Genomic DNA, 25,201 nt, shown 5'->3' on the forward strand with positions numbered 1-25,201 from the left:
ATTTGATAATAACCATGACATGCACAAGATACAGATATGCATCGAGGTAACTGTGACAAACTGACACATAATCGAAATTGACATAGGTAATGCAGTTCCTTGTCCTAATCTTTATATTGTGAGCTTTGGCGATTTCCCTTGTCAATTGGCTTGCGTGTTTAAAAATGACTAGTTTTTTTAAATTCAGGGCAACAACCGCACAACTTGCAATGCTCCGGGAGATGAAGTGGTGCAACCCCTTGAAGAGATAGCTCATGCTCCCGAAGTCGAACATTCACACATCGCTTCGTTTGTCCCACGTACTCTCGACCACAAGATAATGGGATGGCATACACGACCTGTTTAGCACAATTGATGTATCTGTTCACATGTTTGACAGTGCATTTTGTGTGAACAGATACATCAATTGTATCTTATATATATATAAGATACAATCAGATACATCAATTGTGTGTATATATATATATATATATATATATATATATATATATATATATATATATATATATATATATATATATATATATATTGTAACGAAGAAGAGTAGCCGCCCTCGCCACAGCACCATCGCCACCGGCATGAGCTCGTGGTTGCTGTCTTTCGCCGAACGCTTGTGACAGCTACCCGTTCGCGCCCGTTGGTAATAAATCTCTTAGCAAGTGGTGGAGGTGCGGGGTATCACGAGAAGCCACTTGCGACCGTCAGAGAGGTAATTACGACGATAAAGAAGGCCGTCGCGAATGCAGAAGTGGGTAGCCTGGCGGCGAAGGGCGCGAGATGGTGAGGAGGTGGATGGATCAGAAAAGATGCTGATGACAGCACTGATCCAGGGATCCTTGCGCTGCTCCGACGGCATGTTGCGCAGTGCATGAGATGGAACTGTGGGCTCAAGGGCGGGCAGGCAAGCGCAGTCAGCGGAGACCGGTGAGCGAGAAAGGGCGTCAGCGTCCGTGTGTTTGCGGCCGGAACGGTAGAGGATGCGGATGTCGTACTCCTGTAGCTTAAGGGCCCAGCGAGCAAGTCGGCCAGATGGGTCTTTAAGGGTAGACAGCCAACAAAGGGCGTGATGGTCAGTGACGACATCGAAAGCGTGGCCATACAAATAAGGACGGAATTTTCCAAGGGCCCAAATAATGGCTAAACACTCTTTCTCTGTAACAGAGTAATTAGCCTCGGCCTTTGTCAGAGCTCGGCTCGCGTAGGCAACGACATATTCATCAAAGCCCGCTTTTCGTTGTGCGAGTACGGCGCCAAGTCCGACGCCGCTGGCATCGGTGTGGACCTCTGTAGGCGCTGCAGGATCGAAGTGGCGGAGGATAGGTGGCGAGGTTAGCAGGTGGCGTAATTTCGTGAAGGCGTCATCACAGGCGGGTGACCAAGCGGAAAGTTCTTTGTCGCCACTTAGAAGGGCTGTCAAGGGTGCACTTATGGAAGCGAAATTTCGAATGAAACGTCGGAAGTATGAGCATAAACCAAGGAAACTTTGAAGCTCCTTTGACTTCTTTGGTTGAGGAAAGTCGGTGATAGCGCGGAGCTTGGCTGGATCCGGAAGGACGCCGTCTCGTGATACAACATGGCCAAGAATAGTGAGCTTTCGGGCGCCGAAACGACATTTTTTTAGGTTAAGTTGAAGTCCCGCGTCAGTGAGGCATTTGAGAACTTGCTCGAGACGGCTGAGATGGGTTCGGAAATCAGCAGAAAAGACAACTACGTCATCCAGGTAGCATAAACATGTGTTCCATTTGAGGCCGCGTAAAATATTATCCATCATTCTCTCAAAAGTGGCTGGGGCGTTGCACAGGCCGAAAGGCATTACGATGAATTCGTACAATCCATCAGGTGTTACAAATGCTGTTTTAGGTCGATCAGATGGTGCCAAGGGGACTTGCCAGTATCCGGAACGTAAATCCAGCGAAGAAAAGAACTCAGCTCCCTGCAAACAGTCGAGGGCGTCGTCGATGCGCGGTAACGGGTAAACGTCCTTGCGCGTTATCTTGTTCAGACGTCGGTAGTCGACGCAGAATCGAATAGAGCCATCCTTTTTCTTAACGAGGACGACCGGTGATGCCCAGGGACTGTTGGAAGGCTGCACAACGCCACGCTTGAGCATGTCAGCAACCTGGTGGTCAATGACACGGCGCTCAGAGGCGGAAACTCGGTAAGGGCGCTGCCGTAAAGGTGCATGACTGCCGGTATCTATCTGGTGAAAAACGGTCGATGTGCGGCCCAAACAGGAAGCATGGCTGTCGAAAGAAGCGCTGAACCTCTGCAGGAGAGCAATAAGCTGGCTTCGTTCTGAAGATGACGTGCCATCGTCGATGGAGCAGTGGAAAGCGTCGAGGAGTGACTGATCAATCGCAGAGTCACAAGTAAGTGCGCCAAGGCCCGCAGAAGTAGAAACGGCAGGAGTGTCAAAGATGCAAAAGGTGTCGACCGGTTGAACAAGGCCTAGGCATTCACCATGAGATAAAGCTAAAGGGCAGGCTGTGGGATTGTCGACGACCATTTTCGTGACGCCATTGCGAAGAGTAAGGAGAGCAAAGGGCAGCGGAGAACATCGGCGGCGAATGAACAGCTCAGAGGGCATAAAGAGAACAGTGGCATCAGAAATAGCGGCGCACGACACAGGCACAAGCATGGAAGAGCGTGGAGGGACGGAATTGTCTTCGGACACAAACAGTTTAACACTGGAAGGGTCGTTTTCGATAGGCTCGACGTCGGGAAGTGCAGAAAGTTCGAGTTCGGCGTGACAACAGTCAATAACGGCGTTATTATTTGCAAGGAAGTCCCAGCCTAATATGATGTCATGGGAACAAGTGGGCAGCACGACGAATTCGACGGTATACAGTAGACCTTGAATGAAGACGCGAGCAGTACAGGCAGCGAGAGGCGTTATATTTTGAGCGTTCGCGGTTCGAAGGGAGAAGTCGGAGAGAGGCGTCAAAACCTTTCGTAGTGTGCGGCAGAGTTCGGCGGAAATTACGGATACGGCGGCTCCTGTATATACAAGTGCCAGGACGGCGATTCCTTCGACAGAGACTTCAATGACGTTGGCTGGAGAGGGACGAGGACTTGGGCATTGCGACGTGGACGCAGTTCGTGCCTCGGGAACTGCGGCCATCAGTTTTCCTGCTCGGTGGACACGGGACGACGCCGCATCGGAGAAAGCGAGCGACGACGGGGAGATGGTGAGCGGCGAGTAGACGCGGTTGGGCGGTCAGGGGAAAAGGAAGAGGTAGGAAGGCTGGAAGGCGAAGAGGAAAACGGAGCGGGGAAATGTGGCACTCGCCGGATGTTCTGAAGAGGAAGCATGCCACGACGACAATGGCGCGCCACGTGACCAGCACCACCGCAAGCAAAACATATTGGGCGGTCATCGAAGGTGCGCCACTGGTGGGGGTAAGGTCCGAGTCGCGGTTGAGGATTCGGGAAATGCTGTCGGTCGGGAAGCGGCATAGGAGGAAAATGCCGGCGGTCGTGAAGCGGCATAGATGGCGGCAAAAATGTCGGTGGTCGATGCATAGAGGGCGGCAGGGGCGTTTGTGGACGAGATCGGGAAACTGCTTCAGCGTAAGTGAGAGGAGCCGTGACTGGTGTCTGCTCAACGGCTGGAGGAACGGCTTGAGAGACTTGTTCTTGAATGAAGTCGCGGATCGTAGGATGCAAAGCAGGGGGTGGTTCCTGGACAGAAGATATCAAAGATAGCTGGCGGGCGACCTCTGCGCGAACGAATTCCTGGATTTTTACGAAGAGAGCAGCATGGTTGTCGTCGACTCCAAGGCTTGATAGAGAGTCGGCGGGTGGGGTGGGACGTCGGGTGTGAAGCCGTTGCCTGCGCAACTCGTCGTAACTCTGGCACAATTCTATCACTTCAGCGACAGTGTGAGGACTCTTCGATAATAACATTTGAAATGCGTCGTCCTGAATACCCTTCATAATATGTTTTATCTTCTCCTCCTCTGACATCGACGCATTCACCCGTTTGCAAAAGTCGACAATGTCCTCAATGTAGCTTGTGAAGTTTTTTCCGGCCTCTTGGGCTCGTGTGCGCAAACGTTGTTCTGCACGAAGCTTTCTTACTGCAGGCCGACCGAAAACTTGGGTAAAGTTGGTCTTGAAGACCAACCACGAAGTGAGGTCGGCTTCATGGTTTAGAAACCATAGTTTCGCAACGTCCGTAAGGTAGAATGCGACGTTTCTCAACTTGGTAACGTCGTCCCACTGATTATGGGCACTCACTTGCTCATAAGACGAGATCCAATCTTCAACGTCTTTGTCATCTGTGCCGGAGAAGATAGGGGGATCTCGCTGACGCAAGGCACCGGCACAAACCAAGGTGGCCGGCGCTGTTGGAGGAGCTGGAGGAGTGCGTGCGTCGTCGGGCATGATGGGGGGTAGAGTGCGACTCCGAAGTTCCAGGGTGGTCGAAACCCAGCACGTCCACCACTTGCTATAGAGGCGATAGAGGCCGCGCCTTTCTTTCCGAGGCTTTGAAGGCACTACTCGACGAATGCCGAATCGTTCACCGCACCAGTACAGCGTACCATCCGCAAACTAACGGCATGACCGAGCGCTTCAACCGTACTCTTGGTGATATGCTCTCCATGTACGTCGCCTCTGATCATTCAAACTGGGACCAAGTTCTCCCTTTCGTGACGTATGCGTACAATACTGCGACCCAAGCAACTACTGGTTTTTCCCCTTACTTTCTCTTATACGGACGAGAACCTTCTACTACTATCGATACCATTCTGTCATATACACCTGACGCCTCCGAAAGTACTCCGCTATCTGAAGCTGCTCGTCATGCCGAGGAATGCCGCCAGCTTGCCCACTCTTTTTCCACCGAGGACCAGTGGCAGCAGCAATCCCGTCAACCTGCCGGCCGTTCTGCACCAACTTTTTTGCCTGGCTCTCTCGTATGGCTTCGGGTACCCGCTACTACACCCGGCCTCTCCTCAAAACTTGTCGCAAAGTACCTAGGGCCCTACCGCGTTCTCGAGCAAACGTCCTCCGTCAATTACATCGTAGAGCCCCTCACGCCATCGACGGACCTACGCCATCGCGGCCGCGAACTTGTCCACGTCTCTCGCATTAAGCCGTACTACGACCCACTTTCACTCTTCGCCTTAAGCCGCCAGGATGGCGCCTTTTTCTGCGGAGGGCGATTGTAACGAAGAAGAGTAGCCGCCCTCGCCACAGCACCATCGCCGCCGGCATGAGCTCGTGGTTGCTGTCTTTCGCCGAACGCTTGTGACAGCTACCCGTTCGCGCCCGTTGGTAATAAATCTCTTAGCAATATATATATATATATATATGTTAGACATATCTTCAATAAAAATCAGTTGAGAGTCAGCGCTGTGTCGTCGTTTTATTCCTTCTGTTGTCCCTGTCTTGTGTGCGCTGTTACAACCCATAGTAGTGTTTGTTACTTAGTTTCCCTGTGATGTTAACAATGCCTCAGTACTATGAACTAATATTCAGAAGAACTTTTTGTTGGGCTAGTTGGTGCATGTTACTGAAGTACTATAGCGCCAAACAGACGACACAAGAAGAAACACGAACTCGTCCATGTTCCTTCTTGTGTCGTCTGTTTGGCCCTATAGTACTTCAGTAATATTCAGAAATTTAGGGATTCTTAGATTTCCTCATATCCTTCATGACAGCCAAAACATACGCTAGCAGATGACAAGGCAGAGAAAGTGGACATTGCGGCGCATGGGTTTGGAAGGTCTGAGACAGCATCCAAGAAAAAAAGAATGCGGGCAAGTAAAGGCGATGACGCATAAGGTTTTTGAGTGCATGGTCCGCCCAGAAAAGTGTCACCTAGCAATGGAGGCGCATCTCTTCCTTCTTACACCTTTCTTTCTGCGCATGCCTCTTTCTTTCGCGCTTATTTCTGCGGCCGTACTAGCTCCGCGTGGTGTGAAATGTAACCTCCATACTTGCGGGAATGCCACACGGCTACACTTTGCACTTTCCAGACGGTATCATTTATGTGCACTTGCGCTTTGACATAATTCAGGTGACCGCCTTGAGCGAGACAGTTGTGGTGTCCATGGCAAGAAATGTGAAAAACAAACAAAAAGCAAGAAACATTGCGCTTTGTAGGCAACATACCTTTATGTGGGTATTTCTCTCAGTGTCAGCGTCTGTTTTACGCACATCACTTTTATTATGCGGTGCTTCGGTGATGCGTGACGGCACAATTTATGGAAAATAGCAACAGCGCATGCCGAGAGACAACAGCGATTTTTTCGTGGATAGCTCATATGGTAACAACTTATGAACTGACGAGTTGATGGGCAGAATTGTTAATTTTGGGGCTTTCACTATACCAATTCTTTAGAATAACGGACAATTTACCACGGTCCCCTGATGTTCATTATATTGAGATTTCACTGTGGAGCCTCTGGATTGACATGTGAAGCAGGGCGGCTAACCACACTGAAAAGGCAACTGCAGTTTACATTCCCAAATACAATTAGTTTCTAGATTTGCCTACACAGTGTATGTTACCACCTTTTTTTCTGGAAGTCTAAATTTATGCAAATGTTGCATGTACATACATTTTGCTGAACAAACTACATGTGCTTTAATGCCCAAGGACTATAATCAGGCTACAATAATGCAAACCTTTACACGAGCTTATCATGCTGGCTTGCTGAGTTATGCAAAAGCAGATATTGGCACGTTTACTTGTTTATCTTTCACCAGTGACCGCTTTTCATTGGCTAACAAATGTTAAACGTTATCGCTTGGCGCAGGAAGTGCCTGGATGTATCGGGAGTTTCTCAAATGTCATCGATGATTTTATCCGTTGTCTGTTGTCACCAAACCTGGTGTGCTTTGATTGCATGCGCGACGCAAATTGTGTAGTAGCAACTGTGCTGGAAGGTTAGTTGAATCATTTATAAAAGCCGATGCGCTTGACTCGCAGAAAAAATTTTCAATGATCGCCGACTTTGCTTGCCGCTATCATTGGGCTTGAGTGTTACTTGTTTTGCTGGGCACAAGTTTGCACAATAAAGAATTAAATTTATAACTCACAGTTGTGACAGTGCATCGTTTTTCCCTGCCACTACAACTTGACAATATTATAATTTTATTTGACGGCCTTGGCTGCATGACCAAGTTGCTGCAAAGACTTTTGCAGCTGCAAACTTCTGCTTCATTGCTAAAGGAATCTTCATTGGGCTAAAAGGCTGGCCAGGTGTGCCCCCCCATATTGTAGCACTTGCCCCACTGTCAGTGACCCTCACATTTGGCTTGATGGCTTTAGATGCATTCGCGGCCACAACACTGCACATCTATTTAGGCAGCTGTCTAGCATTATGAGTTGATGTGAGAGACCTTAGCAGTGACAGCCCTGTCTGCGCTCATGTCGTGCATGAAAACCTTGAGGGCATGGGGCACCAGCTTGGGCAGGTACACCTTGAAGTCTGAGCCAAGGGAGGTCACAATCTGCTCCACCAACATGATGATGGTCAGTTGGATCGGGCTGTTTACGGCCCAGAACTCCTGCACAGGCACAATATATGTAAAGCATGTCTTATGTGCACTACATAGTGTCAAGATAATACAGAAAAGGAGAGAAAGATTTATTAAATTTAATACAATCAATGACTTACCTTTATGAGAGCAAAGATGTCGTCTAAGTAATTGCGGATGTGCTGCTTCACAATGGCAATCAGCTGGCCAAGCTGCCGGAAATGGAACTGCAAAACATTTGTCACAGTTCACAATATGATTGATAATTCCCAGTAATTTTCTTAACTCTCAACAAGAACAGTGCCAGCGGTTTCTGGACAGGAAGAGGCTAAACAGCAACACTAGGAGCATTAGGCATGAGCCAATCTATTTGGGCTTCTAGGGATCAGAAATGACTAGTTGGTTCTTGAACATTGAAGCCAAGGTGCGCAGAATAGTTGCTACGAAACATGCAAAGTAAAAATATGAAGACACACAAGATGATACATCATCTCTAGTGTCACTGTGTTTTTACTTTGTGTGTGTTTCGTATCAACTATGCAGTGCAACATGCCTTCTATGTTGCAATATCATGAAAAATGAAAGACAAAGGAAATAACTGAAAGAGGTTTATAAATAAGACATCACATTGGCACACTCTATAGAAATAAATATAAGAAAGAGTTTACACATTGGAAAATTATCGATCAAACAAATGTACAAGTTTTAAATCCAATGTGAAGGCACTGTAAGTAGAGCATTATGCCAAGTTAATTGCAGAATGTGTTCAGTAGTGGCACAAATACGAAGATACAGTAGACTTCTGTTAATTCGACTCTGGTCAATTCAATACCGACCCACCAACCCAAAGTCCCAGCCAATGCCCACACATTTATATGGAATCAAACTTTCGTAATTTCGATCCTGAAATTAGCCTTCGCCAGATGATTTGAACTTGGCTGGTCATCACAGCACGCGCCCGACCCCAATGGTGACCGCAGTGCCGAGTCCAAAGCTGTAGCATCCGTGTTGGCAGCGTTTAAACATATCCTTTCCCATCAAAAATGCCTCTTTTCAATCTGCCGCAAGAAAATGTTAAATAATCAGTAGCTCACAATGAATTATTACAGTATTTACTTGATTCTAACAAACAGCTTTTTTTCCCCAAGAAAATTAGTTCGAAAATTTCTTGGATGCAGCAATCTGATATGATACCAAAACAGTGTTCACAACAGCCTACCAATGGAGCCAGCCTAGCCAGTGTCATCGCCACTGCAATCACAAGATAGCAAGCATGGCAGCAGAATAAGTTCACACATAGCGTGACAATGACACACTCCTTTCAGTCCGACCACGAAAGCACATTCAGACGATAAGTTCTTCTACATGTCAAGCTAGTGGCAACAAGTGGCATTGCATGTTCTTCGCGTTCCACAGAATTGCATGCACTGTAGGACGGACTGCCGAAGTGGTTAGCCTCAGTGTGGGACACCACCCTGTTTGTGATTGTTACGGAGACATCTGATAAATGCAGCATATGAAATGTGCCAAGTGTGACGAAGAAGATCGGCAGGCTGAAAAGCCCCGTTGCCATCGCGTGGCTCGTACCCAGTTCGTTCACTGGCTGCGCCCTACCTGCTGTTGCCGTGTTGGTCGCTGCTTCTCTACAACCTGAATAAACCCCCTTTACAATTGGTGGAGCTGTGGGATACAACTAGAATTCTGGAACTTCGCAACCGGACACTGCAGCCTGTCTTCATTATGCCGGAAGAAGGACCACTGCAACCACAACCCGCTGCCCCGGTGACTACCGTGGTCTGCCCCGGCCCGTTGCGTCAACGCGACCCACCCATCTTCAGTGGTACCGAAGACCATGACGTAGAAGACTGGCTCGCTGACTACGACCGGGTGAGCATCCACAACCCCTGGGACGACCCCAAAAAACTGAATTACGTATCGTTTTATTTGAGCGGTGTCGCCAGCGTGTGGCACCGCAACGATGAACGTGATCTGAGGACGTGGACAGCCTTCAAAACTAACGTGACGGAGGTATTCGCGCCCGCGCCCCGCCGTTCGCAAGCTTCGCTTGCCGAGCAACGTTTGCGCAGTCGTGCGCAACAGTGCGGGGAACATTTACAAGTTATATAGAACATGTTGTCGACCTCTGCAACCGCGTTGACGTCACAATGGCTGATGTCGAGAAGATCCGCCATATCTTAAAAGGCATTAAAGACGACGCCTTCCAGATGCTGTTGGCAAAAAATACGGCGACAGTCTCTGAACTCGTCAGTCTCTGCCAAAGCTTCGATGAACTCCGTAAACAACGCATAGCCACCCGCCAATCCCCTCCTCAGGCGACTTCAATGTCGAGCTTGGCTGTTTCCCCGGATAACATGTCGTTACTGCAACAGATGAAGGACTTCGTCCGTGAAGAGGTGGCTCGTCAGCTTTCTCTGATTCCCCTTAAACACGGCCAGTCGAATACTCCGTTGGCGCCCGCTCTCCAATCTGTCATCAAGGAGCAGGTAGCCGACCACATTCTACCTTCTCTCCAGCAGACTCCGGTTGCCGCTCCCCTGATGTACGCCGAAGTCGCTTCGAGGCCTGCACCACAGACCTACGGTCCCCTTCGCCCGCCTTTGCACCCGCCCGTATCCGCTCCAGTCCGGCCACTGGTGCAGTATGCACGACCTCAAGATCATTGGCGCACGGAAGACAATCGGCCGATTTGTTTTTATTGTGGCCGTGCAGGACACGTAGCACGTCACCGTCGCCTCCTTACACCAAACGTCCCCAACAATGTGTGTCCATATGTGCCACGTTTCCAACAACGCCGCAACTATTCAGACACCTTTGAATCTCCTCCTGTCGTCGACACCTGTAGGAGTTGAGGAGGACGTCGGGATGAAAACTTGGGAGGTTTATTTACATTATTTACAGTGAGCGTATATTAACCGTCTTAAAGTCATTACGGGTCGGCAGCAACTCGGACACTGCGGCCCGTGGCAAGAAGCTCGAAAGAGATGAATCAAGGAATGCTCTAGCAATGCTCTCTTGCTGCTCCCGGTCTGCGTATTTTAAGCCCTTCGGTGTCTCGAAGACACGTCACGTTCGGCCAATGGGAGAGCCCGCTTAGGTGACGCCATTTACGGCCAATCGACGAGCCCGCTCGGGTGTCGTCCTTTTCGGCCAATGGTAGGCGCCCGTGCGATGGAGTCACACCCGGCGAAGAGAGTCCCTGCTTATGTGCTTGTCCGAGGGCTTTCTTCTCCCTGCAGTCTTGCCTTGCTGACTTGCAAGGCGCCGTCACCATAGAGGGATGGGGGGGCGACACCGCCAGGTTGTCACGGCGCATTACAGCCGTCTTGCTTCGGGACCCACTCTACCCGCCACAGTGCCAGGCTCTCGCTTCACTTTCGGGAAGAGCCAAGCAGTGAATAGCCCCACTGGCTGCACACGAAGTGGGGTCCGCCAACTTGTTTGCACGTGCCGTGCCTCAGGAATGTGGTATCCGTGTTTCTGCACTCCTTAATTAGCTGTGGTGCGATTCGATGTGGTCTGGGGAACTCGAAGTAGGCTCAGGAAATGGTCCCGTATCTAACAGCTCGTCCTCGCCCCGGAAGTTCGGAATGGCCGGTGAACTCAATTCGCTGGCCATGAGGAACGCTGAAAGAACCTGCAGGGTACTGGTGTTGAGCCTCGTTTGACGAACTTCGGGATCCTGGGTCCTGGAGAACATACGTCAAACAAACAAAACAACACAGCACTGCACCACGTGTAAGCTCAGGCTCTTCACCCCTGACTCGCCAGGCTATTACTGAGTCAAAATGAACCCTGATCTTTTATTTCCCCAATTTTGACAAAGCAGTTCCAACCAGCTTTCCAAACCGCTATCCATTTCTCTCCGAATGCCGACAAGACCAGAGTGTCATTGTTGTAGTAAAGCAATGGGTCGTTGCCGTTGCAAACAAACAATGAAAACAGCCGAACATAACTTAAGTGGCCTAACTACTCGAACAGCATGTTTCCAACCTATCGCAGTGGCGTACTTATCGCACGTATTGGTGCCACTGAACAGTCTGGTCAACTTCACAAGTACGTAATCACAAGCGCGCTAGCCTTGTGGTCACTAATCAGAACGCGTACTTGTGTCGTAGGCAAACTTTTCATCACGCTTACTCACGTGTCTTTCTCTAGTCCATACAGGACACGTACCTTAAACGAGAACTTAATTTGCGTAACTTACGCGCTCCGCAGGAACCTTAAAATGATGCGTCTTCTAATAACTAGTTCCATGCACGCTAACCAGAGAAGTCAGAATACAGCTGCCCTCAACACACACTAGCAACCCAGTCAAAAATCTGCTTCCTTCCGTCCACACAGGACACGCGCTACTGGAACTAAGAACGCTTCTCAGTGCAAATCATGCACTCACTGAAAACCTACGCGGTTAACCTTAGAAAATAAAAAAAAAAACGCTTATGAAAAAAAATAAGGTTAACTAATACACACGCGCATTACGATAGGCCTCTCACCGATAACCTTGACACTCAGGTTACTTACACACAAAAAAAAGAAAGCCTATCTACTTATTAATGAACACCTCGCGATACTACATGTTTACAAAAAAACACGTCATTCAAATCTCGAGCTTCTCAAACAAAACATAAACAAAGCTCATACTTTTACATATTGAAAGAAACTTAAATCACGAAAATTATCCGAGTGCTCAAAAATAATACAAAACAACATGCTTTACTTCCACGGAAGCTCTCTTGGCCTCCCGTTCCAAATGCTTACGTCTGACTCATACTTTGAGCCGTACTCGAGGTGGTCGCGGTTTGAAAGCTGCTCTGGCTACCGAGGAACAACAAAAGGGCTGACTCACTATCAGCTCCCCCAAGACATTACAGTCTCCCGCCAATTTGCGTCATGGCGCCCCTCTTTCCTCAGAAACTCGAGTGACCGCATCGCTACTCCCCACCTGGTCTCGTCTTGCCACCTTGCGCTTCTTTGTACTACAGGCTGAGCTTCGAAAAGAACGACGGAATGACGAGGAATTTAACTGCCCCATGCCCTTTGTCCGCGTCCGTGCAGAACATGCTTCTCGGTCTCCTTTTGACCTGTGGCTCGAACATGTTGGATGCGTCAACATCGTCAACGACGACCGCACCTTTCTTTTCCTCGCGCCCTGCCCTTTTGGGTCTCTCGCCGTCTTTGGGGGCGCTACATTAGTCACCGCATTCCTATCTTTAGGGCACTTCTTTCTGCGGCGCTTTTTCTTTGAATTCCTTTTCATGCCGCTCTCTCGTGCCTTGTGCTGGCCGTTACACATTTCATCGGCCCGGATCGGTCTCTTACCCGCACAGTCTGAGTGGTTTACATATAAATCTACTCTCACTTTGCCTCGACTGGCGGACAGCTCAACCGACTCTTGAACAATGCAGCAGGCTTTACTCGAGTTATGCAACTCGCACTCTTGCGAACTGCCCTCTACTGCATTGCCCAGCTCACGCTGTGCATCGACACACAGCCCGTCGGTATCGATCGCTGTCTCACGCGCACAGTCCGAATGATTAATAACTGAATCATCCCTTGTGGGGATGCGCGACCCTCGCGCCTCCCCTGATGTTTTCCCGCATAGCGCATCCCCTGATATGCTGTTTTTCCCGCACGGCTCGCGTGGCCTGGCGCCCGCGGCGCTCGGAGTGGTACAAGCGCGGTGTGAGAGATGGCGCCACCGTCGCGGCGGGGTTACTCGGGCGCCGAGGGACAGGCGCTTGGGCTCTTTCCCGGCGGGTCGGGCGCATGGCGTGGACGTCCCACGCGCGCGCGGCGACCCATGCTTCTGCGAGACCGCCTCGCGTGGCGGCCTTCGAGCGCGCCTCCGTTGGCGTGACCGAACACGCGAACGACCAGGCGTTGGGATCCAGCATGGGGCGAACATATTCGCTCGCTCGCGGTGAGTCGGGCTTCTAGATTTGTCGCGCGCCCATCGGCATGTTTTGTGGATAGCCACTCGGCTAGCAGGCATGGATCTATGAAAGGTGCAATAAATGCCCTTGTGACTGTTTGCACTACTGTGTTGTCGTTCCTTTGTCCCAAGAGTACGGAGGAGAAACCCGTATCTCCCGTAACTCCTAAATCGTCGCACACCAACAACAAGTCCAACCTCGTCAACCTTCTAAGATCCATGGCAGCTGCCCCAACTGGTGGCTAGAACTGTTTTCCTTAATTAATTTGTGCAAACACACAATGCAAATAATTCCCGATTCCCAGAACTATCAAAATGAACACACAACATTTGAGTCTGGCGAATCAAAAGGAAAAAAACCCCGCGCTCACTTACGGTTGCAGCACCCTGCCATCTGGTTCGTTGGTCCGCTGTTCCCGGTTCCTCAGGACTGCCTGGGTCGAAGGCTCGCTCTTCTTCGCTACTCCCAGTTTCTTAGGACCTCTTTTGACGAAGGCTCTCTCTTCTTTTCTCTTCCCGGTTCCTCGCGACTCCTTTGGACGAAGGCTCTTTTTCGCTGTTCCGGGTTCCTCAGGATTTTTCTCGACGAAGGTTGATCCGTAGTGATGCCACCAGTTGTTGCATAATGAGGCGATCCCACTGCTAGCAACCAGTTGTTGGAGTTGAGGAGGACGTCGCGATGAAAAACTTGGGAGTGCGGTTTATTTACATTATTTACAGTGAGCGTATATTAACCATCTTAAAGTCATTACGGGCCGGCAGCAACTCGGATGCTGCGGCCCGTGGCAAGAAGCTCAAAAGAGATGAATCAAGGAATGCTCTAGCAATGCTCTCTTGCTGCTCCCGGTCTGCGTCTTTTAAGCCCTTCGGTGTCTCGAAGACACGTTACGTTCGGCCAATGGGAGAGCCCGCTCAGGTGACGCCATTTTCGGCCAATCGGCAAGCCCGCTCGGGTGTCGTCATTTTCGGCCAATGGTATGCGCCCGTGCGATGGAGTCACACCCGGCGAAGAGAGTCGCTGCTCGTGTGTTTGTCCGAAGGCTTTCTTCTCCCTGCGGTCTTGCCTTGCTGACTTGCAAGGCGCCGTCACCATAGAGGGATGGGGGCGACACCGCCAGGTTGTCACGGCGCATTACAGCCGTCTTGCTTCGGGACCCACTCTACCCGCCACAGTGCCAGGCTCTCGCTTTGCTTTCGGGAAGAGCCAAGCAGTGAATAGCTCCCCCGGCTGCACACAAAGTGGGGTCCGCCAACTTGTTTGCACGTGCCGTGCCTCAGGAATGTGGTATTAGTGTTTCTGCGCTCCTTAATTAGCTGTGGTGCGATTCGATGTGGTCTGGGGAACTCGAAGTAGGCTCAGGAAACGGTCCCGTATCTAACACACCGCATTCTCAGCCGCTCACCGTTCACCTTCTCCTCGCCGCCGCTCGCTTTCTCCCATGCACCGGCGTCGGAGCCCTTTGCACCAGGAAAACTAAATATCGCAGTTCAGGAGGTGAGAACTGCGGTACCAGCGAAATGTATAAGGCCTAACACTTCCCCGAAGAAAGTTATTGAAGTCACAATAGAAGGAACATTGACGCTAGCACTTGTCGACACCGGCGCTGCACTTTCAGTGATAGATGCCAGTATTTGCCGCAAGATAGGAGAAGTGACGACGCCGCTTTCTGGACTGTCTCTTCGAACTGCCAACGCGCAGCACCTCGAGCCATCCGGCGCCTGCATTGGTCGTGTCGTAGTTCAGGTACGACTCAGGTTCAGGTTCAGGTTCAGGTTCAGTCGTAGTTCAGGTAATATGACACGACGTCATATTAGGTTGGGACTTTCTCTGCACACATCATGCAATCATTGACTGCGCCCGCGCCGAAATCGAGCTGTTTCAGTTTTCGACCGATATTATCACTGACCATAAGGAACATTGTCGCAAAATCTCTGTTTCAGAAGACATTGTTATACCTGCCTGGTCTTCCACTCTTGTCAGTATCTCTTGTGACTATTGTGGGCCTGGTCGTTCGCATGTACGGTCACGCGAACGGTGGCGCGTTCGAAGGCGGCCACGCGAGACAGTCTCGCAGAAGCTTGGATCGGAGCACGCACGGGACGTCCGAGCTGCTTGCCGTCCCACCGCCCAAGAGGAAGTGCCTTGCCTTTCGGCGCCCCAGTAACCCCGCCTGTCGGCGGCGTAAGCAGCGCAACACTCGCGCCATCTCTCGTACTGCGCCTCAACCACTCCGACCGCCGCGGGCGCCAGGCCACACGAGCCGTGTGGGAAAACCAACATATCAGGGGAAGCGTGAGAGTCACGCATCCCCACATCCCCCCAACCTTAAATCACTACATATTCCGGCGAGAACATGTGACACGGACTAACATCAACCCGTGCTTCGTGAACAAGATAGTACATGCAACAGTGGCTGCGCTGAGCAAATGTCCACACGCTGTCCATAACATGCGAGCCGACATTGTCCCTGGGTACACCGCTGGCGTCCGCCGGTCACAGCAGCAGCTTTGCAGACTCGACGGCACGATTCCAGGCCAGGACTCGGGGAACGACGATGCAGTAATCGGTACGAGCAAGCGTCGCTTGCGCCGACGCGCCCTGCTGGCAAGAGCCGCCGTAGCTGTAGGTGACCGCCGGCTCTTTTGTCCACCACCGAGGGCTATGAGCTGGATGCAGGCGGCCGCCGAGGTCGCTGCGCCAAACTGGCCACAGCATCACCATCGCCCGGGGTGACTCGATCGTAGTCCGAGGCAGCAGCGCAGACGCTGTGCAGGTGACAGCAAGCCAGAGGTGACTCCAATCACGCTGCGTACACTCAACACACTCGGCAAACACTGAACTAGTGCAAGGGAGACGAATTCTGCATGCGTATCGCCCACGTGGTACGATGTTCAACTCGGCTAGCAAAAGATTGGGCAGCTACTCAGATGCTAAATTCACGTGAACGAAGCTCGCTTCCTTGAGTCGAACGAGTAATTTCAATTCGTGCGAGGCTAAATAGAATGAGGGAAGCAAATTGCAACACCTCAACGCCACGGTCCACCAGGTTGTGTCCCTCCACGTGCGACAGGCAGCTTCGTAAAGCCTTAGGCCTAAAGCGTCGCTACCCTGACAACAACCGGCATCCAAAAACAACACCCAAAATGAGCGCAAAACACGCAGCCGCGAGGAGACGTCAGCTCTGTGAGGTGGTCCTACTCCGCTCAGTGCACACAGCATCTGAGTTGACGGCGCCCACCGTCCCAGACGGTGTCGGAGCGCCCGGTGCCAGGCCGCAATACCAGTCAGCCCGTAGTGGCACCCGTGGCCCGTGGCCACCCGGCTCCCAGAGCCATGACTTCATCCAAGTCAAAGAGATAGAAGAAGCTATTTACATAAAAAATTCGGACCACCCACGAGGCTTCCGTACTCACTCGCTTCAGGCTTGGCAATGCTCCGCAGGCGCTGAGTCTCGCTGTCCCAGGATGCAGACCACGTGGCTCTCGTACCAACGAATGCCATTAAAAAACACTTGCGAAAAGGCTTAGCATATTGACATGTTCAAACACACTATAGCCACCGTCGCCTCGCTCAAGAAAGCACGCCGCCAACGCTAGCGATCAAAATCCACGCTAGCCCTACGCTTCGGTTCAAACAAAGGTCTCGAACGAAGCAAAACTGTTAAAACTATCGTCCGATGCCTCAAGAGCCCCACGTTGGGCAGCCAGATGTGGGCCTGGTCATTTGCGTGTACGGTCGTGCGAACGGTGGTGCGTTCGAAGGCGCCAACGCGAGACGGTCTCGCAGAAGCTTGGATTGGAGCACGCACGAGACGTCTGAGCTGCTTGCCGTCCCGCTGCCCAAGAGGAAGCACCTTGTCTTTCGGTGCCCCAGTAACCCCGCCTGTCGGCGGCGTTAGCAGCGCAACACTCGCGCCATCTTTCGTACTACGCCTCAACCACTCCGACCGCCGCGGGCGCCAGGCCACGCGAGCCGTGCGGGAAAACCAACATATAAGGGGACGCGTGAGAGTCGCGCATCCCCACACTATTAGATGACTGTACAGTACTCTTCGATCTATCTGAACTCTTAGTTTGCCGCCGTTCGCCGTCCTCGAGTTCAAAGCTGGCACCTCTCTCATGTGCGTCTCAAACCCATCGGCTGAACCAATTACATTACGCCGCCGTGAAAGCCTTGGCAGAGCAGAGCCACTGACCTCATCTTCAATGTTTGACACGATGGACAACTCCACTTATATTGCTGCTCTCGAGGCATCGCGTCCTCAGTCACTGCCGCGTTCTTTTACGCCAGCTATTGCCAGTGACCTTACGACGATGCAGTGCGACGAACTTCTTCGCTTGCTCCAAGGCTTCTTTTCCTCTTTTGATTGCCAAGCAACATCACTCGGCCGCGCAACGACTGTTTTGCACACTATCGACACTGGGAGCCATGCACCAATTCGACAGCGCCCCTACCGAGTATCGGCAACTGAAAGACGCGTTATCAATGACCAGGTGAACGATATGCTCAATCGCGGTGTCATCCAGCCTTCTAGTAGTCCTTGGGCATCACCAGTCGTCCTAGTTAAAAAAAAAGATGGCACCATACGATTTTGCGTCGTCTATCGAAGGCTTAACAAGATTACCCGAAAGGATGTATACCCGTTGCCACGTATTGACGACGCACTTGACTGTTTGCAAAGAGCGGAGTTCTTTTCTTCCTCAGAACTCCGCTCTGGCTACTGGCAGGTGCCCATGGCTGACGCTGACTGTTCTAAAACCGCGTTTGTAACACCAGATGGCTTGTATGAATTCACTGTAATGTCGTTCGGTCTGTGCAATGCGCCCGCCACCTTCGAACGCATGATGGACGGAATCTTACGCGGCCTGAAGTGGCATACTTGCCTCTGCTACCTCAGCGACGTTGTCTTCTTTTCCCCTGATTTTCCGACCCATCTTCGGCGTTTACATCAAGTTTTGATCTGTCTCCGGAATGCTGGTCTCCAGCTTAACTTAAGAAAGTGCCGATTTGCAGCTTGAAAACTGACTATATTAGGCCATGTTGTCTCCAAAGAAGGCATTCTTCTGATCCTGATAAACTTCACGCCGTATCCGAATTTCCCAAGCCCACTAACTTGAAAGCACTATGCAGCTTCATTGGCCTATGCTCCTATTTTCGACGTTTCGTTTGCAATTTCGCTACCGTGATCGCACCACTTAACCAACTTCTCCAAGGCGACAATGAACTTTCTGCTTGGTCGGAAGCCTCTGATGATGCCTTTACGACTCTTCGTCACCTACTCGCGTCTCCGCCAGTCTTGCGCCATTTTGATCCAAGCGCACCTACAGAATTTCACACTGACGCCAGTGGTGTCGGCCTTGGTGCTGTGCTCGCACAACGCAAGAACACTAATGCCGAATATGTAGTCGCTTATGCCAGTCGTGCCCTCACAAAACCTGAGGCCAATTACTCAGTCACAGAAAAAGAGTGCCTGGCTATCATATGGGCTCTTTAAAAATTTCGTCCATATCTCTATGGTCGACGCTTTGACGTGGTGACGGATCATCACGCTCTTTGCTGGTTGTCCAACCTGAAAGACCCGTCGAGCCTCCTCGCTCGGTGGGCCCTCCGAATCCAGGAATATGATATCCGTGTCGTCTATCGTTCTGGTCGCAAACACTCTGACGCCGATGCCCTCTCGCACTCCCCAGTTACTTCAGACAGCAGCACTTCTACCTACAGACATGACATCTCACCACTTGACATCCTGGACATGGCATCGGAGCAACGAAAAGACCCATGGATCGTCATGATATTCGACTTTTTGTCAAATCCTCCAGCAACTTCGCCACCTCGAGTGTTACGCCGACAGGCACATTTCACAATCCGCGATGGACTTTTATACCGCCGCAACTACCACAATGACGGCCGCAAAAGGCTCTTAGTAGTGCCTTGCCACCTACGACAAGATTTATGCTCCGCTTTTCATTCTGACCCGCAGTGTGGTCACGGCGGAGCGTCAAAAACCTACACACGGCTTCGCCTACAAAATTATTGGCGAGGGATGTACACCTTTGTCCACAAATACGTACGCTCCTGCATTGCCTGCCAGCGACGCAAATGTGTCCCGCATCTCTCCACCGCACCTCTCCAACCGCTTCCTTGCCCAGCTCAGCCATTCGACCGTGTCGGCATTGATATATACAGGCCTCTTCCATCTACTGGCACTGGCAACCGATGGATTGTTGTCGCCGTAGGTCATTTGACACGGTATGCTGAAACCGCAGCCTTGCCTGCCGCATCAGCAAAAGACATCGCCTCGTTCATTCTAAAGAACTTCGTTCTTCGCCATGGCGCCCCTCGTGAACTGTTGAGCGATCGGGGCCGCGTATTCCTCTCGGATGTCCTGCAGTCACTCCTATCTGAATGCCAAATTATTCACTGCACTACTACTGCTTATCATCCACAGCCCAATCGCTTAACAGAACGATTCAACAGAACTCTTGGTGACATGCTATCAATGTATGTTGCATCTGACCACTCCAACTGGTATCTTGTACTTCCGTTCGTCACTTAGGCATATAACACTGCCTTTCAAGCCACTACCGGATTCTCACCATTCTTTCTGCTTTACGGCCGCCATCCCTCCAGCACCATTGATACTGTTCTCTCGTACTGACCGGACCCTGCTGAATGCTCACCTATTTCTGCGATTGCTCAGCACGCCGAGAAATGCCGACAACTGGCCCGCTCTTTGACGTCCGTTTAACAGTGCCGACAAAAAGAGCGCCATGACCTTATTCCTCCCCCTCACCCCTTCCCCGTCGACTCACTCGTGTGGCTTTGGGTCCCGCCTGTTGCTGCTCCTGGCCTTTCGTCCAAGCTCCTCCCGAAGTACCACGGGCCCTACCGCGTGGTTGCACAAACATCACCAGTGAACTATGTGGTCGACCCCGTATCGCCATCTCCCGATCTGCGTCGTCGGGGGGGGGGAGAGACTGTGCACATTGACAGGTTGAAGCAGTATTACGATCCGCCCACCTCTTCCTAGGTCGCCAGGATGGCTACTCTTCAGTTCCGGGGGTGATTGTGACGAAGAAGTTCGGCAGGCTGAAAAGCCCCGTTGCCATCGCGTGGCTCGTACCCAGTTCGTTCACTGCCTGCGCCCTACCTGCTGTTGCCGCGTTGGTCGCTGCTTCTCTACGACCTGAATAAACCCCCTTTACACAAGGACCATATGGAGGATGAAATGTTGCAGTTCTTCATAGACAGCGATAAAGTGCTGTCTGAGAGTGATGACGACGGAGAATGAGAAAGTAAAGTTCCATTCTGCGAAAATACCACTGAAATTTTTGTTCAGATCCGCATATAATACGAAGCGAAAATTTGGGACGCTAATGATCGGAAAAAAAAAACTTGTATAATACGCAGGTTTTTATGGTAAATATTGCTAGCTTCATCTTTATTTATGCCACAGTCGGAGGCGTGCCATGTTTTTCTTGCGAAAAAATTCGAAGCGCATTTGATTTCTGCTTTGTTAAGGAGCTCTGATGTCATTTTTACATTTGTTTTCGACTCTGAACCCATAAGAAGTGGGTGCGCATTTGATTTGGGGACGTCTTAGAATCTTGGCAAATACTGCCAAATAAATTGGCTGTGTTTTTTGGTGCTTTTTCTGCCACTTGTTTAACTGGACCCACTGAATAATTAGACCAATTTCTTCAGTCACATCAGGGTCAAATTAATGGAAGTAGACTGGGCAACATTGCTATGCCAAAAATATCATATTTATTAGAAGATAGGTTGAACATGAATACAGGTCGGCTCTTTTATGTACTGAACTCACTGAAAAACAAAAAAATAGTAATTCAAATATAGGTGAATCTAAATCTTTTTAGAAAAAAATGAAAAACATGGAACGTGGTACACCTTTATTTACCGTAAGCTTGGCTACTAAATTCCAGTAGTCGATGACATAAGTTCCATCCTCATCGACACTGCCAGAAAAACTGTCCTCGTCGGATGCATCGCAGAGATCCTCCAGATGACATTGTCCTCAGTGCAATCAAGTGTGCTGGGTATGCAGCATTTCTTAAAGCCAGTCTCGATGATCTCCCAAATGGCTTTACGACCGGTGCAACGGTGGAAATCCATTAGCTCAATGCTCTTGCTAGCACTGTTTATGAATATAAGTTGAGATTCCCTGACCACAAATATACGTTGATAGCTGATTTTAGGCAACATTTACGAAAAAGAAAAAACAAGATCAACCTACATTCCAATAAATATGGTGAGTTCGTTCTGTGCCTACAGTGCCTTGTTTCCAACAATGTGCTGCTTTCTTTGCGCATGGTGTTCAGCGTGGCAAATGCAGGAGGAACCCATCATGCTTGGCATGCTCAACACAATATATCGCACAAACTGATCATGCACATTTTTGTGCACACTTGTTGACTAGATGCCCTTCCCGCAAATACAGTCAACAACCGATTTTTCGGACCCTCTAGGGAACGTAAAAACGTCGAAAATTCAGGCAGTTCGAAAAAATGAATGCATGCAAAAAAACGCACCCTTTTTATTTTTTTCTCAGATCTAGAGGTAAAGGGCGAAGTAACAGGCTTCCGAAACCCTGCCACAGCATCAGTGAAGTGGCTATAAACAGGCGTTCAAAAACTCTGTATGCAGCCGACTGCCGGTTTATTATGTACATGTGCATCGTCGGGCAGGCGGTGTTATTGCTGTAGTGGCTTGAAGAACTTGTTCATTGTTGTTTTGACAGCGTTCCGGTTGCATGCGATCATATTCGCCTCGATCTGAGCAAGGGTCATGTCAGCACTGTACACCGATGAAAGAGTCAACAGTGCTCGCGTCAACTCGGCGCCTGTAGGTGGCGCAGGCATTGGCTCCTCATTTTCAACATCGGAGTCTTCTGAATCCCCCACAACCCGACGGACTATTTCCTCGTCAGTCAGTTCTGCGTGGAAGTCGAGCTCGTTGTCAGCGTCAACAAACTGTTCAAAAGTTATTTCCGTGGGTATGGAAACCCCAGCAGGGCGGAGGTCGTTGATCACGTCGTCCGACGGTACTGCTTTCCGCGCTTCGATGCCATCGGCGAGGACGACGAAGACGGAGTGGGCGCCATCGAAGGCAAGCGAAATCCTCAAGTTGCGAACAGTGGAGTTCGCTCACGAGCGTCGAAGCACCTAGGCCTAGCGTCGCAGAGCACACTTGACACAACAGACAACCACACACCACGCTAGCCAAAACGTGGCCTGCACAAATAAACAAACAAAATGGCGCGGCTCCGGAAACACCGCCGGAGGCGGAAGTGCGGTGATGAACATAGCCAGCGTGGCCAGACCAAATCGGCGTGTGACGACTAGATTCGGCTAGTTGTGCTTCAAAGCGGTGATATGCTTCGGCTGCAAGTGGATTTCCTTCTCAAGGGCGCTGCGCGAGGAGCCAAAAATTCCTTCCGTCCGTCAAAAAGTCAGGAAAATTGGACGGCGGGGGGTTCGAGCGTCCGAAACTTCAAATGTCCTTATACATTGATTCTATGGGGCTCGTGGCGGTGCCGCGAAGACGTCCGAAATATCAGGCATGTCCGAAAATTTGGGCGTCCGAAAATTCAGTCGTTGACTGTATATCTTTTAGTCTATGTGATCCAACATTTTGTTGCAGTTGGACTTCAATGATGCCAATTAATAAAATATTGTTTAAGAAAGTTATTGTGGGAGAAAATGAAATAATTTGCACTACTAGAGCACCTAAACATATTTAACAAAACTTTTAATTCAACAAGATCTATGGCTGCAAGTCTGACTCAGTTGAAATAAGGTTTGCTTGTGATGCACTAAATGAAACAGCTTCTCAATTGCAAGACCAAATACAGCAGGTAAATATGTCTCAAACAACAGCATCTGGAATATGTAGTACAAGAATGTACAGTTGCCCACAAAATTTTACCATTGGATCTGAGCAAAAGCTGAATATATCCACAGGCTCACAATGGAGCCTGGTGTTCGCATGTTCACATTTCAAGCCGCTGCTAGTATATGCGTACAACATAGTGATGTAGAATTTTACTGGCTACTTTTGCAGGCTTCTTGGAAATTCAACGCTTTACTAGATCCCGTGGTCCATAAACTTTTGTGGTTGACTGTACACATATTCCAAAGTATTCAGCAACACAATGGCGGATGCGCATGAAGTGTTTCACACGTGTCTGTCTCACAATCCTTGTGTTGTTTTGTACTGGTCTATTACAGTAGAATACAAACGCGCCCAAAATTACACTCCTTCAAAATGTAGATGCATTATCATATGAGCTTACCTCCCTGAAGCTGGCATCCACAGTGCGTACCACATTAAGCAGTGCTGGCAGAACCTGTGAGAAGTGCAAGGGATGGGCGGTTAGCGAAATATGTAGCTCATTAGGGAAAAAAAGGAAATAAAATAGAAAGCCCACAAATTTGTACATGCACTGGTTCTCACAGATACACAATGAATGACTGTTTTGCCTCCTGATATTGTCATAATTCCACACAGTCTTGTGCAATATGATGAAGAGGCAGGGGAAATCGGCAGCAGTAAAATGTCAAAACAAAGGCGAACGTGCACGCAACTTGATCGACAGCTGCGGAGGAAGGAAAGAATTAGGAGGGAGCATTGGGCAACACGACTGCAGCCAAACAAGTTGGTGCAACATGTGATCATCACTTCAAAGTGTGTGGTAGGTTTTAGTGCTGCCGTTATGAGGGTAGCACCACGGCAGAGCAGCCGAACCAGTGAGTTTCGATTAAAAACTACCAAGAACGAAACCTTCTCGGCCAATACATGCAGTCTCAGAGGTCGCATGTTAGGTCAAAGTTTCGAGAGCAAGAGTCAAGGGAATGGCTTCACGGAGAGTTGACTTGCCAAGGCATGCCATTATGCTCCTTTTTAATTCATTTACTTCCTCCATGTCGACAACTTCGAAATTCTCGTACTTCTTTTCCTGCCTTTGCCCAATACCAATACTGCAGACCCTTTGTAAAATCTCTCAGCAACTGTGTTAAAGGAAACAATTTGGCACACCAGAGGTCTTTAGGAGGAGGCACATGTGTTCATGGCCCCCTGCGTGCACCTGTTCCACTGCAGCTTGCAAGCATGGTACAGTAAAAGCTTGTTAATTCGAATTCCGCAGGGATGCTATGAAAATTAGGATTACACGAAATGCGCACTAATGAAAATCAGCAAAAAAAAATCGCTCGGTTAAGGCGCATACATAGTCTGACGTAGGATAAGCACGTGTGTGCACACGCTATGTCAGGTTGTCAGGTCAGTCTATAGTTCGAAGCACTGGCACAGCCAACGTAACCGGAAGCGGCCAATGTGGCCTGACGTCGAGATGGCTCTTGCTCCATCCACGCATTCGTCGTGCCGACTGCGCCACCCCACAATGAATGGCGAAAAAAAAAAAAAAAAAAAATAAGAAGAAGAAAGGTGCCCTGGTGCGAAAAAAACAAATGCGCAGCCGCTACATGCGCAGTTGAGGCCAGAGAGAACGCGCCTGTCCCCTCTGGCCCTTGCGTGCGAGAAGACGGCGCACTTCATCCCTTTAGTGTGGGCAAGACTGAGCCGCGATCGTTGACTCCCCTCGCATGCTTTCACTCACACATACAGCGCAAGGCGCGCGGCGATGGTTTTATCACCCTTGGACTTTATACGGAACCTCATGGTAATGCCGACGCCCACACCATGGTAGAAATGCGCTTGGAGTGTCCATATAATTGCTA

At 50.1% G+C, this 25,201-nt stretch overlaps 1 protein-coding gene across 3 annotated transcripts in view; it reads right to left on the minus strand.

Annotated features, from left to right (window-relative positions):
* The window catches only part of mTor (serine/threonine-protein kinase Tor), a 388,261-nt gene that overhangs the window by 201,490 nt on the left and 161,570 nt on the right, over positions 1-25,201 (minus strand). For 2 of the 3 annotated variants that reach the window (XM_072287057.1, XM_072287058.1), the window contains exons 18-20: positions 23,758-23,811; positions 7,632-7,718; positions 7,354-7,521 (exon numbers count right to left, since the gene is read on the minus strand). In XM_072287057.1, coding sequence (XP_072143158.1) covers positions 7,354-7,521; positions 7,632-7,718; positions 23,758-23,811 — 309 coding nt within the window. The remainder of the gene's footprint in view (positions 1-7,353; positions 7,522-7,631; positions 7,719-23,757; positions 23,812-25,201) is intronic. The other variant, XM_072287059.1, reaches the window with a different exon arrangement.

This window comes from Dermacentor andersoni, chromosome 3, assembly GCF_023375885.2.
Source record: "Dermacentor andersoni chromosome 3, qqDerAnde1_hic_scaffold, whole genome shotgun sequence".
Lineage (NCBI taxonomy): Eukaryota > Metazoa > Arthropoda > Arachnida > Ixodida > Ixodidae > Dermacentor > Dermacentor andersoni.